Source organism: Drosophila teissieri, chromosome 3R (assembly GCF_016746235.2).
Source record: "Drosophila teissieri strain GT53w chromosome 3R, Prin_Dtei_1.1, whole genome shotgun sequence".
NCBI classification, from domain to species: Eukaryota; Metazoa; Arthropoda; class Insecta; order Diptera; family Drosophilidae; genus Drosophila; species Drosophila teissieri.
In genome coordinates, this window is record NC_053032.1 from 1826493 (window position 1) to 1844145 (window position 17653).

General features: G+C 47.2%; 1 protein-coding gene across 1 annotated transcript in view; it reads right to left on the reverse strand.

The window, feature by feature from the left end:
• Nucleotides 1–14195: 14195 nt before the first annotated feature.
• The window catches only part of LOC122621349 (piezo-type mechanosensitive ion channel component), an 831372-nt gene continuing 827914 nt past the window's right edge, over nucleotides 14196–17653 (reverse strand). The window contains exons 19-20 of the mRNA XM_043799189.1: nucleotides 14562–14763; nucleotides 14196–14500 (exon numbers count right to left, since the gene is read on the reverse strand). Of these exons, the coding sequence (XP_043655124.1) occupies nucleotides 14203–14500; nucleotides 14562–14763 (500 nt within the window). The 3' untranslated portion in view covers nucleotides 14196–14202. The remainder of the gene's footprint in view (nucleotides 14501–14561; nucleotides 14764–17653) is intronic.

Below are 17653 nucleotides of genomic sequence, written 5' to 3' on the forward strand. Positions count from 1 at the left end.
GGTCAGCACCAAACAGAAAGGGTGTGACTTATGTTCTAAGGAGAACCATCCGGTAAGATTGTGCCCGCGTTTTCTTCAAATGTCTGTTGACTCGCGCTCCGGCTATATAAAAGAGAAGCAGCTATGTCTGAATTGTTTTGCCAGAGGTCACCAGCTACGTGACTGCACAAGCACACACAGCTGCTTTACATGTAAGGGCAGGCACCATACGCTGCTGCATCGCAGCCCCCCAAATTCCGAAAATGCGAGTTCCTCAACCTCGCCCCCTACACAGCAACCTCCGAGACCCTCCAGCAGAAATGCATTGGCAAGCACCTCAGCGGTGCAAACTTTTTTCGCGTCCGGCACTTCAGCCGTCCTACTGAGCACAGCGATCATTGACGTGTGCCATTTGGGGACGAACTACCGAGCCCGAGCCTTAATCGACTCGGGATCCGAGGCGACGTTCATTTCAGAACGCCTGTTCAACCTCATCAAGTTGCCATTCCGCAACACCCAGACCCAAGTCTCCGGGTTAAATCATTCGGTCTCCGCGAAATCCTCGAAGCTGTGTCACTTCGGGATTCGCTCTCCTACTAAGCCAGGTCTACAGTTAGACACTGAAGCGTACGTCCTTCCGGAGCTCTCAGGCAAACTGCCCTCCTATCCGATCCCTCGGAATTCTTTGAAGGACCTGCCCGCACTTCGATGGGCAGATCCTACCTTTTTTGAGAGCTCTCAAATTGATGTACTGATCGGGGCTGACATTCTACCATCCATAATGATGGATGGCACCCGACAAAATATTTGCGGCTCGCTCCTGGGCCAAGAAACTATTTTCGGGTGGGTGCTAACGGGGCCGATTTCCAAGGGTAAGCCGAAACGGGTCGCATCCTTCACGACCCAGGTGCACCAAATAGGCGACCCTGATTCGCTCGACACGCTTCTCAGCAAGTTCTGGGAGGTGGAGGATCTACCAGTAAAGATGGTAAAAGAGTCGGACTCCTATTGTGAAAGGAACTTCCTCCAAACAACAACAAAAGACGCAAGCGGGAGGTACGTGGTGACGCTCCCGTTCCGGGACCCCGAGAATACCGGATCCGATTTAGGATATTCAAGGTCCATTGCGTTAGCTCAGTTTCTTAGAAACGAAAATCGTTTAAAAAGAGACTTTCCCTTAAAAGAGCAATATGACAGCGTGATCCAGGAGTACCTGGATCTGGGTCATATGAAAGAAGTTCCGCCGACTCACAATTCTCCCTCGTATCATCTTCCTCATCACGCGGTAGTTAAGCCCGAAAGCACCACTACAAAGCTTCGCGTTGTATTCAACGCTTTAAGTCCGTCGGCAAATGGGACCAGCTTAAAAGATATCCTTCATGCTGGTCCAGTCCTACAATCCGATCTAACGATCCAGGTCCTGAAATGGCGTTATTTTCAATACGTCTTCAGTGCAGACATTACGAAAATGTATCGTCAAATCTGGGTCGATCCAAAACATACCCCGTTTCAAAGAATTCTGTTCCGAAACCAGGAAGGAGATATCCGAGACTTTGAACTAAAAACAGTTACCTTCGGGGTCAGCTGCGCCCCCTTCTTCGCCATTCGAGTCTTGCAACAGCTGGCAGAGGATATCCAAGTGCCATTTCCAAATGCCAGCCGCATCATCCAGCAGCACATGTACGTCGACGACGTTCTGGCAGGGGCGAATTCCGTAAACGAAGCCCAAAGTTCGATTCGAGAGTTGCAAGCAGCCCTAAGTGCCTCCGGGTTTCCGCTAAGAAAGTGGACCTCGAACAACAAAAGCGTCCTTAAAGACGTCCCGGCCGAACACCTCCTTCATAGCGAGATCCTCGACATCGATGCCGTAAGCACGGCCAAGACGCTCGGTATTCGGTGGAGGGCAAAGTCCGACGAATTCTATTTCGTTCCCCCCGAAATAGTTGTGGAACCCTCCTATACAAAGCGAGAAGTTTTGTCCCAAATCGCTAGGTTGTTCGATCCTGCCGGGTGGCTCGCGCCGTTCATAATCCGTTCAAAAATGTTCATGCAGGAGATTTGGTTGCAGAACTTAGGCTGGGACGATAAGCTTCCCACTGAAATGAGTCAGCGGTGGCAATCGTTTTTAGACGAGTATTCCGACCTCAACCAGATCCGCGTTCCGAGATGGATCTGGTACCAGCCTGAGGTAATCATAGAGCACCACGGTTTCTGTGACGCGTCTCAGAGAGCCTATGGAGCGGCTATATACATCCGCGTCGAGATGGGGCAAAAGATCCTGACTCGCCTGCTTACAGCCAAAACACGAGTGGCCCCGGTAAAAACCGTCTCCCTTCCTCGGCTAGAGCTCTGTGGTGCCGTGCTGTTAACCGAAATGGTGACAGCAATCCTTCCGCACATGCCCTCCGCCAGTTCAGATATCCTCTGCTGGACAGATTCCACAATCGTCTTAGCCTGGCTACGAAAGCCTGCGTGCAACTGGACCACATTTGTGGCCAACAGAGTTGCCAAGATCACGCAGGCGACGCCAGTCGACTGTTGGGCACACGTTCGCTCAGAACAAAACTCCGCCGATCTAGCCAGTCGAGGCGTATCCCTACATGAATTGGCAGAAAACCATCTCTGGTGGCACGGACCAGAATGGCTGCAAGGGCCACGAGAGCTATGGCCAGCACAAAGCGACATTCTTCCAGTGACAGAGCTAGAGCAGCGCGCGGTCAAAGTGCATTTTGTCAAGGCCCCGTCCATCGACTTTCTCGAACGTTTCTCCAAATTGGACCAGGCCCTGCGAGTTCTGGTCTATGTTCAACGCTTCCTTAAACGCTGCCGCAAAGGTTCGTTCTTGCCCAACTCACGCCCTACAAGTGAAGAGATCCGAGAGGCAGAACGAACTCTGACCTCCATTGCGCAGCGCAGAGCATATGGCCAAGCGCTTCAGCATCTGACCGAGAAAAGGCCTCTCCCAGTGTCAAGTCCTTTGGTGAATTGGTTCCCGTTCATTGACCAACACGGCCTTTTAAGGGCGTGCGGCCGTCTCACTGCCTCCAAAACTCTGCAATATGATGAACGTCATCCGATTATTCTCCCCTATGACTGTAGACTGTCGCGCCTCATCGTCCAATTTACCCACCAGATTACTCTTCATGGCGGTAGTCAATTGATTGTACGCCTGATCCGATCGAAGTATTGGATTCCTAAAATCAAGAATCTGGTGAAGGCTGTGGTCAATCCGTGCACGATTTACAAGAAGAGAGTCTCTTTGAAGTCCAAACACAGCTGATGGGCGATTTCCCGACAGATAGAGTCTCCTTCTCGAGGGCGTTCACCTACACGGGTGTAGACTATGCCGGCCCTTTCGAAATAAAAAATTATACAGGGAGAGCGTGTCTCATAACGAAGGGATATGTTTGTGTGTTTGTGTGTTTTTCCACGAAGGCTTTCCATTTGGAACCCACTTCCGATCTAACAACCGAGAAATTTCAAGCGGCCTTTGCTCGTTTCGTAGCGAGGCGCGGTTGTCCTCAGCGGGTCATTCGGATAATGGTAAGACCTTTGGGGGGCATTGATTCAGGACCTCAGCTACCAGGTCGATGATGCCATCAGGACTGTATGCCATCAGGGCTAGCTTTGTGGGAAGCCAGGGGTGAAAAGCTTCAAAACCCTGTTCCTTAAATCGACGTCAGCCCGCAAATATACATTTGAGGAGCTGGCGACGCTTCTCGCTAAGATTGAGGCTTGCCTCAACTCTAGACCCCTCTTCCCTATGTCCGAAAATCCCTCAGATTTGCTGGCCCTCACACCAGGCCATTTCCTTATTGGAGGGCCGTTGCTTTCCACGGCGGAACCCGAGATAAAGGGCGAAGCCAAGTCGATAATAAATCGATGGCAACACCTCAAGGCACAACATCAGCAGTTTAGTGCACGGTGGAAAGAGGAGTATCTTAAAGAACTCCATAAACGAAACAAATGGCAATTTCCGACCAGGAACCTCCAAGCCGACGATATGGTAGTTGTAAAGGAGGACAATCTACCACCGAACGAATGGCGGCTCGGCAGAATCGTTTCTGCCTTTCCAGGAGCCGACGACCGCATTCGAGTCGTTGAGATCCGTACGTCTCGCGGCACCATAAAACGCCCTGTCCACAAGGTTATTCTTCTACCGATGGAGGACAAAGAGTCCTCCGTTCCTAGGGATTAGGGCACTTCCCCCATTCCGGGGCCCAAATAGTAGTCGGCTCATACTAAGCTTTTTATTTCTTTTATTGGCAGACTTACTACTCACTTCCTACAATAATGGCTCCTCGTCCTCGTGCCACCCAGTCGTTGGAGAGCAGACGTACTCGAGGTATTAAATCCTACCGCTGCCGAGTCTGCTCTGGAATCCATCCTCTTCGGAAGTGCAAGAGGTTCCACAAACTGAGCGCTGAAAAGTGCCTTCGGGCAGTACTTATTAATAAGTACTGCTCGAACTGCCTCGCCCATCAGCACTCAGGAGGAGACTGCCGCAGCCAAGACGGATGCAAGAAGTGTGGAGGAGACCACCACACTCTACTCCACATGCACGAGGTCCTCCCCGCTCCGACCCCGGCAGCGCTACCAGCTCCGACGCGCAGAGAGCGCCATCCCGCTGCACCTCGTCCGGTCCGGATTTCCCGCACTCCGCCACCAGCCCCAGTCGCCAACAATCGCCCGCGTCCGACGGTCTCCGTCGCGTCTCCGTCGGTGGCAACGGGGCAGCAGAGGGCTGTCCCCATCCTGCCTACAGCCGTCGTCGTGCTGGACACGGGCTCGAAGACTTTCGAGACCGGGGCCATGATCGACCCGTGCATGCCGGTGAGCAGCATCGACCGGTCGTTGGCGGCTGCGTTCCGGCTGCCCATCACACGGCTGGGAGACGACGAGGTCTCCTCGGTGACACTCCGGTCCCGAACAAGCACCTTCCGACTCAACGTCGTCCTGAAGATCGAACCCAGCCTAAGGACCCGGACAACCATCCGAGCTCTGAGCGACGCCGCAAGGGCCAAGTTTGACGGTGTTCGTCTCGCGGACGAGCGCTTCCACCGGCCGGCCACCATCTCCGTGTTGGGATCAGATGTATATGCCAATCTGATCCAACCGGGGTTCCTAAAGATTGAGGATTGGTTGCCCGTCGCGCAGAACACGGTGTTCGGATGGACCGTTTCTGGAGCGTGCACGGAGTGAAGAGGCCGATCCTGCTGTCTAGCCGGCCAGGGATACCTTTGCCTACGCAAGGAGGGGGATAATGTTCACGCCAGAAGGGCGCAAACAGTTGAGCGGCAGTGTAAGCGGCCAATGCTTGTACTCAAAGCTCCTCCACGGCTCGCAAGCACCGCTGCTCGCGCTCTCCTTCTCTCCTCGCGCTCTCCTTCTCTCCTCTCGCTCTCCCTCCTTCCCGCAAGGTATTCACCACTCCGCGGTCCCGCGGTATTCCCAATGTTAGTTTTAAGTTAGTCTTAATTTACAAGTGTTGTAATAAAGTGCGAAACTTAAGTCGATCCCGTGACTTTTCATTTCTGGAGGAACTAGCAGCAGCAGCCGCAACAACAACCACGTCAGAAGTCAAATTATCTTGGACAACAATTCCGCCCACTCCAATTCACACATCATTTACACAGTTCAACTTACCACTTTATTGAATCTAAAATTTCATTAATTTAAGCTGCAGGGCAATTTCTGAAATATAGGATGTCATTTTTCTCTGCTCAGTTAGTTCTAGAGTGCTATTCTCTTTCATTCAATTTTGTGCTTTTGGAAATCAAATTAGATATTTTATTTGGAATTCGTATTCCATGTAAGTATTTTGCATCATATCTTTATAGTGTTAGTCGTGCCTTAAATTTCATCATACAGCTTATAAAATGCCACGACCAAGGCGTACTAATATTAGTCGCCGTACACGTAATGATTATACTTTAAAGTGAGGAAGGGCGTGCACAAATTAATGCAGATAGAAGAGATCGATATGCACGAAATCGAAACTCACCAATCGATCTCTTGATAGGCAGCCACCTCGAAATCGGCCAATGCGAGCGGGAGTTCGTGTTTTGCAGCAAACGGTTCTTGCTGCTTTTAATTACGATAGTGCGATTGATTACAGTGCATATGGCTGTATTGGTGGAATGACGGTGGGATGTGCACATTGTAGTACAGCCGATCCACTACGTTCGCTGATTTTTGGAATGGTATCAACGTCGACGCACAACGTCTCATATTCAAGAATACAATGCATTGTGAGGAGTCTTAAAACTCCCCACTCCGGGTGCAGGAGATCGGCGTAGCAACAGCGAAGACGGCTGGAATGCGAGAGGAGTCAAGGGCGGTCAGGTCAAACGGTAAATAATAGACCCAAAGACCCCGGCAAAGCGGAGAGACCGTGAATTAACGGTACCGCGCTGGACCTTGGACTCAAGCCAGCCAAGGGCACAAAGGTCGAACGGTAACGGTGCGTACTTCGGACAAGCACAAAGAGGACACACCGTGAACTAACGGGACATGTTTTGGACCTTGTATGACCTTGGACCGTGTTCAAAAAGGGAAATAACGGGATTCCCGCAGCCGATATAAGGGACGGCGCCGGCGCAGCTCGGGACAGTCAAGAAGAAGTACGCGAGGGCCATACAGCCATACGGTCAGTTAAGAAGTACGCGAAGAGTCGATACCGAGTGACGGTGAAACAACGGGAACACAAGTGCGTCAAGCGGGCATCCAGAGTGGATCGCCGCACGTGAAGATCGGCGAAGGACGAGCAAACACAAGGACCTAGTCGGACGTGGTCGGAAAGGGACGGTGGAGTCAGAGGTCGCTTAACTCGCGGACAATACACCCTGCCCCATAACATCCTAAGCCCCGGTCGAGCCCGCCGGTTATCCTTCGGCAAGGACCTAGCGCGGTCAAAAAGGGACGGTGGAGTCAGTGGTCGCACCGGTGGTTCGGAGAGGAGCGCTAGCTTAACTCGCGGACGATACACCCTGCCCCATAACATCCTAAGCCCCGGTCGAGCCCGCAGGTTATCCTTCGGCGAGGGCAACAAGTGCCTGGCACACGCAGGAAGGGACGGTGGAGTCAGTGGAGTATAGCGCTAGCTTAGCTCGCGGACGATACACCCTGCCCCATAACATTCTAAGCCCCAGGCGAGCCGGTACGGATCCCCGTCGGCAGCGACGCAGGCGTACGACGGAAGGACGACGAGGGAGCAACGACGTGCATCCAGCGGCGAGAATCACCGAATCCTGTTCAGCAAGTGACGCTAAATAAAAGTGGTTTAAATCTGAGAATCTGTCTTCTTCTTGGTCGGGCAATCACACAAATCATAAATTTGGTGGGACGAACAAACAAAATCTCTGAGCTAGCCGTTGCATTTCGTAGCGAGCAGAAATAAGAAAATCAGTTCGTTACAGCATCATTTCAAATGTCTTCTTTTGGTGCGACAAAAATTGTAAGAGACAATTTTATGCCGACGTTCAAGGTGATTAGTTCTTCTTCCTTCTTCTTCTTCTTCTTCTTCTTCATCCTCCTTCTTCTTTCTCCTCCTTCTTCTTCCTTCTTCGTCTCACATATTACAGATTCAGGGTCAGATTTACAACCGCGCTGGCTCATTATTACCATATCCTGATACTGCGTATTCCGTTGATACCAACAGACATGCCGTTTGAATTTAAGCGACTGAAATTCCCAGCGCGTCTATTATTTGCCATGTCCATCAATAAGGCACAAGGACAAACGCTTCACGTATGCGGGTTGAATTTGGAAGAGCCGTGTTTTTCTCAAGGGCAGCTATACGTAGCCTGTTCAAGAGTTGGCATTCCAAACTCTTTATTTGTATTCGCTCCAAATGGACAAGTTTATCCAAATTTTTTGTAAATAACAATTTCAAATAAAATAAATGCATTAAGGAATTTTTCATTGAATTTTAAGACTGTATGCGGCGAAGCGCATAGTGCCCACTAGTTATATATATATTTTTATACCCGTTACTCGTAGAGTAAAAGGGTATGGTATACTAGATTCGTTGAAAAGTATGTAACAGGCAGAAGGAAGCGCTTCCGACCAGTAGAGTATATATATTTTTGATCAGGATCAATAGCCGAGTCGATCTGGCCATTTCCGTCTGTCCGTCCGTCTGTCCGTCAGTCTGTTCGTCTGTCTGTCCGTGCGTATGAACGTCGAGATCTCAGGAACTACATAAGCTAGAAAGTTGAGATTAAGCATACAGACTCCAGGGACATAGACGCAGCGCAAGTTTGTCGATTCATGTTGCCACGCCCACCCTAACGCCCACAAACCGTCCAAAACTGCCACGCCCACACTTTTGAAAAATGTTTTAATATTTTTTCATTTTTGTATTAGTCTTGTAAATTTTTATCGATTTGATAAAAAATCTTTTGCCACGCCCACTCTAACGCCCACAAACCGTCAAAAACTGTTAGTGATGAAGACTCTCCTTCACACTTCCACTAGCTGAGTAACGGGTATCAGAAAGTCGGGGAACTCGACTATAGCGTTTGTCGGCTGAACCCATATTGTCGGTCATTGTTTATTGTTTGTTGTTTATTATTGGCATGTGAAGAAGGAAAAAATTTGAAGACTAGTGTAAGTTAGTTTAGTGCGAAGGCGGGAGCATAATAAAGCTCTCTCTCGCTCTTTGCGAATTCGCCCCGTCTTCGCCAACCTCTGTTAAGCTAGGCCTAAGAACATATTATATATAATATGTTAAATAGAAGATTAAGGAAAGTGGCCGCTAAAATTAGCATTCGGAAATCAGAGGTATTTGTGCAAAAAATTGAAAGTTAGAGTTATAGACAAATTTAATTTTTATTGTCTTGTTCTGAAATATTGCACCTCGCTTTCAGTTCTTGGCACATATGTACGTACCAAGACAGCCTTATATACTAGGAACTGCAGCGGTGAACTTTTCGTTTTCGCTTCGCTTTTGCACCGTTACCTGCGTTGTTGTTGTTTGGCCCCTTTCGTTGGCGCGCTTAGATTAGCGGACCGTCAAGCGACGCTCTACCCTGTATTCTGCGGGTATACCCTTTTCGGCGTAATTTCGCACCCACTATTAATTGATACTGCGTGACTTGAATTTCAATTTAAATAATTTGTTTTCGTTGTTCTCATCAGAAAAATATACATTATATACATTAATATACATTTCGAACAATAAATTAATAATTTATGAAATAACCGATTTTTTTGGTTTAATAAATTTCTAATTATTGATTCGAAGGTTATTAAATTATATTGTCGGTCTGATTTGAGATAATTTGTTTCGGCCATTTATTTATTTAATTCGGAAATAATATTTAATTAATTTAATTTAAATATTTAATTTAAATTTTAAAATGAGCCTAGAAACCAAAAATAAATCGATTCTGGAAGAGCTGAAAATCAAGCTCCAAAGTCGGGTCAGAACAATTCGCCGATTAGAGGAAGAATTGAAATGTCGACTAGAAAACTTAAATGCTTCAATTAGTAAGGCAAATCAATTACAAGAACAGATAGAAGACATAGATTGTAGTGATGAATTTGGCGACGAGTTGGAAGAACTTTGTATAGTGACCAAGGCAAAAATAATGTCCCTGTTGTCTGCCTTGAAGGTAGCAAGCGTCAGCGAAGCTCCGGGACCAGCTGCTGTAGCTCCAACTCGTGCGCGACTTCCGAATTTGGCAATGCCAAAATTCAGTGGAGATTATTCGGAGTTCAAAAATATCATCAGCCTTTTCGAAACTTTGGTTCATTCCAGTTATCGAAAAATTTAACCATTTAATTTCATGTCTGGTGAAGCTTTAGGAACAATTAAAGCTTACCAAGTCACCGAGAGCAATTACGAAAAGGCATTAGCCAGTTTAAAAAAGGTTTACGATAACGAATGCCTCATCTTTATGAATAATATATCAACATTGTTTAGCCTGCCTAAAATATCGCATCAGTCCGCTTCCTCCTTGAGAAACCTTATCGATACTGTTTCTTCGATTTATGGTTCTCTGTTATCGATAGGAGATGATACAAAAATTTCGAATGCAATGTTGATATATTTGGTATTGAATAGAGTCGACCCAGTGACCAAACAAAAATGGGAGGAACAGCTCGATTATGAGACTTTGCCGCTTTTGGCCGATTTTGAAAAAATGTTAAATCGCCGATATCAGCATTTATCAGCTGAAGAATCGACAAAGCCGAAGCAAGATAAAATTGTGTCGAGCAAGCCACATAATCGTAGCTCATTTTCGTGTTCTTTCTCCAACAGCAAGCCTCAGCAAACTTGTAGCTAATGCAATGCAGCAGATCATTTGCTACAGAATTGTAGCCCGTTTGGGCGTCTCTCTGTAATGCAAAGGTTCGAGTTTGTTAAGTCTGCCTCCTTATGTATTAATTGTCTGCGAAAAGGCCACACTGTTTCGAAATGCAAAGGCAAAAAGTGTCGAGCTTGTGACCGCTCACACCATATTCTGCTTCATAGATATACAGTGCCTGAGAACAGTTTAGCACTGACACCCCCGCCAGAGACCATGTCTCCTACTTTTAACCAAGATCAGCCTTCCACGTCACATGTTATGCATGCCACGTCCTTGGACAGGGTGATTTTGGCTACGTCAATCGTAAGCGTCCGTACGAGAAACTGGGAATACGTTTTAGCCCGAGCTCTGCTGGACTCTGGGTCTCAAACAAATTTTATAACAGAAGAACTGGCGAACCGCTTACAGATTCGTAGAGAGGAGTCGTGTATCAACTTACTTGGTATTGGCGAGTCCAATTCTCAAGTCAAAAAAAAGGTACACACAGTGGTGAAGTCGCGAATAAATGTAAGTGAGTTCTCGTTCGATTTCTGGATCTTAAAGTCGATCTCCCATTTTGATTAAAGGAAAGATCCTATTGCAGGAACTCTGGCTTAATAAGTTAGATTGGGATGAGTCAATTCCGATGCATTTGGAACAGCTAAAAAGCACTCTGTCTCAACTGGGTAAGATATCGATTCCTCGGTTCGTGCAAACCGACCCATTGTCACCGGTACAGCTACATGCCTTTGCCGACGCCTCCATGAGAGCTTATGGAGCTTGCGTCTATGTTCGTAGCCAAACTGCCGAAGGTTTTCAATTATCGTTGTTGACTTCAAAGTCAAAAGTAGCGCCGCTCAAGACCAAAACGCTCCTAAGGCTTGAGTTATGTGCCGCTCACCTTCTCGCAGATCTCACAGATCCCTTATTAAAAGTCCCTATTAAACGAATTGTATACTGGTCGGACTCTGAAGTTACTCTTCACTGGATTCGATCTCATCCATCTTCGTTGTCGACATTCGTTTCGAACAGGGTAGCGGAGATTCAAGAATGGTCAGGAGCAGCTACATGGCGGCATGTTCCCACAAAGCAGAACCCAGCAGATATCGTTTCGAGAGGTTGTGACGTCGACGAGATAGGGCAGTCGATCTGGTTCACTCGCCCACCATTTCTGAAGGACGAAGAAGAAAACTGGCCCAAAAATGCGCATTTCGAGCCGGATGAGGAAATCTTGCGTCAGGAAGCTAGGAAGAGACTGTGGTCGGGCTGACCGCTGCTGTGCAAACTTCCGATTTCCGGATGAGGAAATCTTGCGTCAGGAAGCTAGGAAGAGACTGTGGTCGGGCTGACCGCTGCTGTGCAAACTTCCGATTTGCTGGTTTTCGCCACACCTCAAACTGCTTAGAGTGTTCGCTTATATGTTCCGCTTTATAAAAAAATGCAAAGACAGTGTAGATTTCGAAGAAACTCTGTCACCGACTGAATATAATGAAGCATTTCATAAGATTATCGAAGTATTACAAAAGCACGAGTATCAAGTAGAAATGGAAAAGGTTCGTAAAGGCTCCATGGTCGGCCCAAGTCTTCAGCGATTGAACCCATTCATCCATGAAGATACAGGCACTTGGTGCAACTTTTCGTTGTTGCGAGTTGGGGGGCGACTGGCTAACGCTCCTATATCATATGATGTCAAGTTTCCCTTGCTGTTGACGAAACGCTCGCAGTTTGTGCAGAGCTACGTCCGGCATTTGCACCATTCCAATTTTCATGTCGGCTCTCGAGCACTTGTGAGCATCCTACGACAGCGTATTTGGACCGTAAACGCTCAGGAACTCTGCAGTCAGACAGTTCGATCATGTGTGCGCTGCTTCAAATGCAAGCCTCGACTGATGACACAAATTATGGGAAATCTACCCGCAGATAGACTCCGTGCTCTCCGCCCATTTGCGATATGTGGCGTTGATTTTTGTGGCCCTGTCTATACGACATTAAAAATTCGAGGAAGGCCCCCGTATAAGTCCTACGTTACCTTATTTGTTTGCTTTGCGTCCAAGGCGGTTCACTTAGAGATTGTCTCAGATCTAAGTACTGATTCTTTTCCATTGGCTTTTCAAAGATTCATTGGTCGACGAGGATGTCCGCAGACGAAGCACTGCGACAACGCGACGAACTTCGTCGGAGCGAGTCGCCTCTTCCTGGCTCTTCGCGATCGGATCGAGGAGCAGGCGGACGCAATTCGCGAGTTCGCATCAAAAAGCGGATGCGAATTTGCGTTCACACCCCCTCGGGCTCCGCACATGGGCGGACTATGGGAGGCAGGTGTGAAAACTGCAAAGCACCTACTCCTACGAGCGGTGGGCAGCGCACTTCTTAACGCCTAAGAGCTGGCAACAGTCCTCGTCGGGATCGAGGCCACTATGAACTCGCGGCCCCTCGGAGCGCTCATCCAGGACCCAAGCGACGGAGAGGCGCTAACTCCCGGGCACCTGATGACAGGCGGGCCGCTCATCGCAGCACCAGCACTCCGGACCCCGGACCAGGCGGGTCTCAGTTGAATTTCAGTTGCGGCGATGGCGGCTTGTCTCGTCAGTCAGGCAAACGTTCTGGCGGCGATGGTCCCGGGAATATGTCCTGGGCCTTCAGGTTCGGGGCAAGTGGCACGAGGAGAAGGCCAACGTCGAGGAGGGCAAACTCGTCGTCGTGGCAGAGGACAACCTGCTGCCTCAACAGTGGCTCCTGGGAAGGATCGTCGCGACGCACGCAGGAGAGGACGGCAAGGTCAGGGTCGTCGATGGCGATCCACAAGCTGGCGCCGCTGCCGATTTGTTGAAGCCGTGGAGGCGTTCAACGGGGCCGGTGTTGGCTGAACCCATATTGTCGGTCATTGTTTATTGTTTGTTGTTTATTGTTGGCATGTGAAGAAGGAAAAAATTTGAAGTCTAGTGTAAGTAAGTTTAGGGCGAAGGCGGGAGCATAATAAAGCTAAACCTAATTATTCTTGCCACCAAAGTTTTTATTTTTTATTAGAATTTTAAATTGAGTATTAGCATTGGATTTGCAAAACATTTCCCTCGCCTACAAATCGAACAAAGATGCCACGCCCACATTTCTACACCTGCATCAGCTTAACGAAAACTATCTCTAGCTATGCCAAAACTGCTGATCAGTCCTTTTAAGCCACCTTTAGTTTGGCGCATAAACGATTTCATCTCGTTTGCAATCATCACTAGCTTGGCCGCTAAAACTCGAGCGCTTAGTGTGTATTATTTTATCACACAGCCAACAAGTAATTCTTGGCTGCTCAGGCTTTCTTACCTGACGGCATTTGATTTGGAAGCAGACATTTAATTCCATGTTTTTAAGATTTAGAGCACTGTACAAAGACATAAAAATAAAACTGTTAAATGTACCGCAAGAGCGCAGTCAGCACGCTTAGAACTCTGAATTTTGTGTGAGAGAGCGGATGCACAGCGCGGTTTATGTGCATACAAAAACAATACCAAACAGCACTGCGATCAAACGCACTACAATTTTTTTAAACTTTATTTTGATATCTCCCTTTTATCATAAGTAAAGATTAACCTTTTTCAAATTTTCGTAAAGAAAATTCGTGATATATGCTTTTTGGAACCGCGTAGCCATGTCGATTGCGAAGCTCGATTCTAGGGAAATAGTCAGTAGTCACGCTACTGCGGGTGGAAAATACCGAACGTATCGGTCAAATAACAGTAGATTATGGAGTTTGAATATATTGGTGGAACAAGCACTGTTTCTAGATGAGTCAGTTTCGTTTAGAAACCACCGAAAAGCACCCTAAGAGAAGACCATAATAAACATGTGTGCCAAACAAAAGAATTCGAATTTATTTAATACAAAATGAATATAACATATATGCATTTTTTATACATTTCACGTCCTAAGTTACAGATTAAGTTCGTTGAATACTTAGCTGTGAACTAGAACCAGCATCTGAAATATCTTCTTTAAATCGCGTCCATTTTATTAGTGTTTCTGGAGATCGATATAAAAATATAAGCTTTCCATACAAATCCTCCTCAAGCCGATATTCCTGTGTTTCACGAACTAAATATATATCTGTGCACAACTTTAGGACTCGATCAACATATGGCAAATCTTCAAACATAATTCGCCTGTGCTTATTTGATATTATAGATCGGATAATTCTGGAGACTAAATAAACAAATGTTGTATATAGTCCAATAATCCTAAAATTAAGAGTTATCAAAATAATATAGACATATATACAATTACAATATGCACACATACCCAGTTTTTTCTAAAAAACTCATAGCAGACGGAAACGATTTATCATTAAACACGTACAGGACGACTCCATTTTCGCAGTTACTCAATGGTAATGCCGACAAAATATCCGTATAAAATCTGTCGTCGCAATAATCATTCATTTCCCACCAGTTCACTTGATTTGCTTCTTTTTTTTTCAGTATTATTGGACGGTTAAATTTACCTATTAAAATGAAATGGCATATTTAGGTATCTGCGGGCCTAGAAATTTAATAGAGTAAATCTGTATTGAAATTTATGTAACAGGTAGAAGGAATAGTAAAATATTGCATTTGGAAAGAAAAGTTTAATAACGATCAATTGGAGCAGGTCCGTACTGTGTATTAGACAGTCTTTGTAGCCCTGACTCTCCAAAAAAGGAAAACTACACATTACACCCACCCGACAAGTGTCTTTCGTGGGCGCAAGATGCTGGACTGTGGCAGAATGTAATTGGCATTGTAAAAACAAGTAAAAAAAATTGGCATTGAATTGCCAGCATTTGGAGGCGATTGATTTAAATCAGTACATCATGAGTCTCCCAACTATGATCTACGAGAGAATGAAAGAAGGCAATGATTTCATTTCATAAACAGCACAGGAAACGGCGGGAAGAGAGCAAACGAAAAGAGAAACAAAGAGGACAGCAGACGTCTTAAAGGCACTGGAAAGAAAACAGCGGGCAGCGATGATGACATCGCTGGCAAAGAGAAGAAGCTGCACAAATGTAAACTTTGTGGTTGGAAAATTACAAATCAGATGATTGCAAATTTAAAGAGTGCACTTGTCACAAGTTGGACACATCAATATGCAGATCAAAATCGCAGAAAACAGTAAATTATGCATCATATTCAAATGATAGTTAGAAAGAGAAATTGCGTGGTTAAGTTAAGGTGTTTACAAAAAAATAATTGTTGTTGCTGCTAGAACCACTAGTTCACCTTTCATTGGTAGGACGTTTTTGAGAGCATTTTATTTTGAGTTAATGCAACTTAATCTGTTAAAACAGCAGCATTTTGCCCACTTCCCGCTAACACCAATAGCCACTGACAAGGTGCAACTCGCGCCGGCGGCTATTGAAACGGCACTTGGTCCTATAAGCTTTGGAGCGGTTTACTGCCCACCGAGATTTGCATGGACTACGGACGAGTTTAAGGACATTTTGGAAGAGTTTCAGACGAAATTCATCGTTGCGGGCGATTGGAACGCGTCCCACTGGCTCTGGGGTGCGGGAAGGAGCAACCAAAGAGGCATTGCACTAGCGAATCTCGTCCTAAACTCGGAGGTGAACTCGCTAGCAACAGGAGGACCAAAAAGATACCCGTACGGCAGTAGACGCTCCCCAGGGTACACGCTAACATAAGTGCGGTTGTTGAGCTTAGCTCCGACCACCTGCCTCTGGTAATTACGCTGGATGCGGGGGCAATATGCTACCCTAAGATGGAGCGGCTTATCACTATGCGTACTAACCTGGAGGTATTCCAATCGCAACTAGAATCCACACTGCCCCTCAACACTACCTTAAACTCTGGTCAGGATTTTGATGACGCTATTGAACCGACTTGGGACAAGCGGAGGTATTCGCTGCGCACCTCGCTGAGCGAGCCAGCCTGCAACAGGTTGAAGAAACTTAGGAGCAGTTGAACCAAACGCTTCAAATGGATCTGGCCAATCACGCCGTTTGTACCCTGCGAGGTAGCCAAAGTCATTGTGCGCCAGAGTAGCAACAAAGCACCAGGACATGACGTCATCTGCAACGCCACATTGAAGGCCCTGCCCAGTCAAGCGATCCTCTACCGTTGGTCTTCAACGCTATTGTGAGGTTGCAATACTTCCCTTATCAGTGGAAGCTCGGGATAATCTCCATGATCCACAAACCTGGCAAGCCGGAAAGGGAGCCCGCCTCCTACCGGCCGATCAGTCTACTCCCTTCAATTTCGAAGGTGTTTGTGAGACTGATTGCTGTCCAGATTGTAAGGATTGTGGAAGCCCAGGGGAGTACACCTGAGCACCAGTTCGGGTTTCGTGCTGGCCACTGTACTGTCGAGCATCTCCACCGGGTCGTCGAGCAAATTCTGACTGCCTACGACAGCAAGGAATATTGCAACAGCCTCTTCTTGGACTTTCGAGAAGCGTTTGATCGAGTGTGGCACATTGGACTTCAACTAAAAATCAAGCAGACGCTGCCTGCTCCATATTTTGGGTTGCTAAAATCGTACCCGGAAGGAAAGAGGTTCGCTGTGCGCTTTCATTCAGCAATTTTCACCGAGCACAATGTGGCAGCTGGTGTTCCACAAGGTAGTGTCCTCGGCCCCCTGCTCTACTGCCTGTATAGCCACGACATGCCGCAGCCGGATGTAAGCCTTTACGGGAGATCAATGTTGGCCACATTTGCCGATGACGTGTGCGTCACCTACAGGTCACGATGCGAGCACGACGCAGCCGATGGTATACAGGACTTTGCAGATCGGTTCTCGGAATGGGCAAGACGTTGGAACATTGGCATCAATAGCAGTAAATCCAACAATGCTGCTATACTTTAAAGCGGAGAACGCCACCGCCCGTCTACATCGAGGCAGCCCCTGTACCACAGCCGAACGCAGCAAAATACCTTGGAGTGCTTCTGGATCGCAGACTCACATTTGCCAAGCATGTGACCGACATCAGAACGCGCCTACGTGCTAAGGTGGCAAAGCACTACTGGCTACTTTGTCCGCGCAGTAAATTGTCGCTATCCAACAAGCTGACAATCTACAAACAGATTTTAGCTCCAAACTGGAAGTACGGGTGCCAAATCTGGGGCTTGGCATGCGACAGCCAAATCAAAAGGATTCAGGCTATACAAAATAAGGTCGCAAGACTCATCACCGGATGCGAGTGGTTTGTGCGCAACACCACCCTGCACAGAGACCTGAAACTCGCAACGGTATTTAACGAGATAAACCAGCACTCGAGCAGATACCATGACAGGTTGGAGCGCCACAGAAATCGGCTGGCCAGCGCTCTAAACAGATCTCGCCCACTAAGAAGGCTGAACAGAAGACAACCGAGGGATCTCATATCCCGATCTCCTG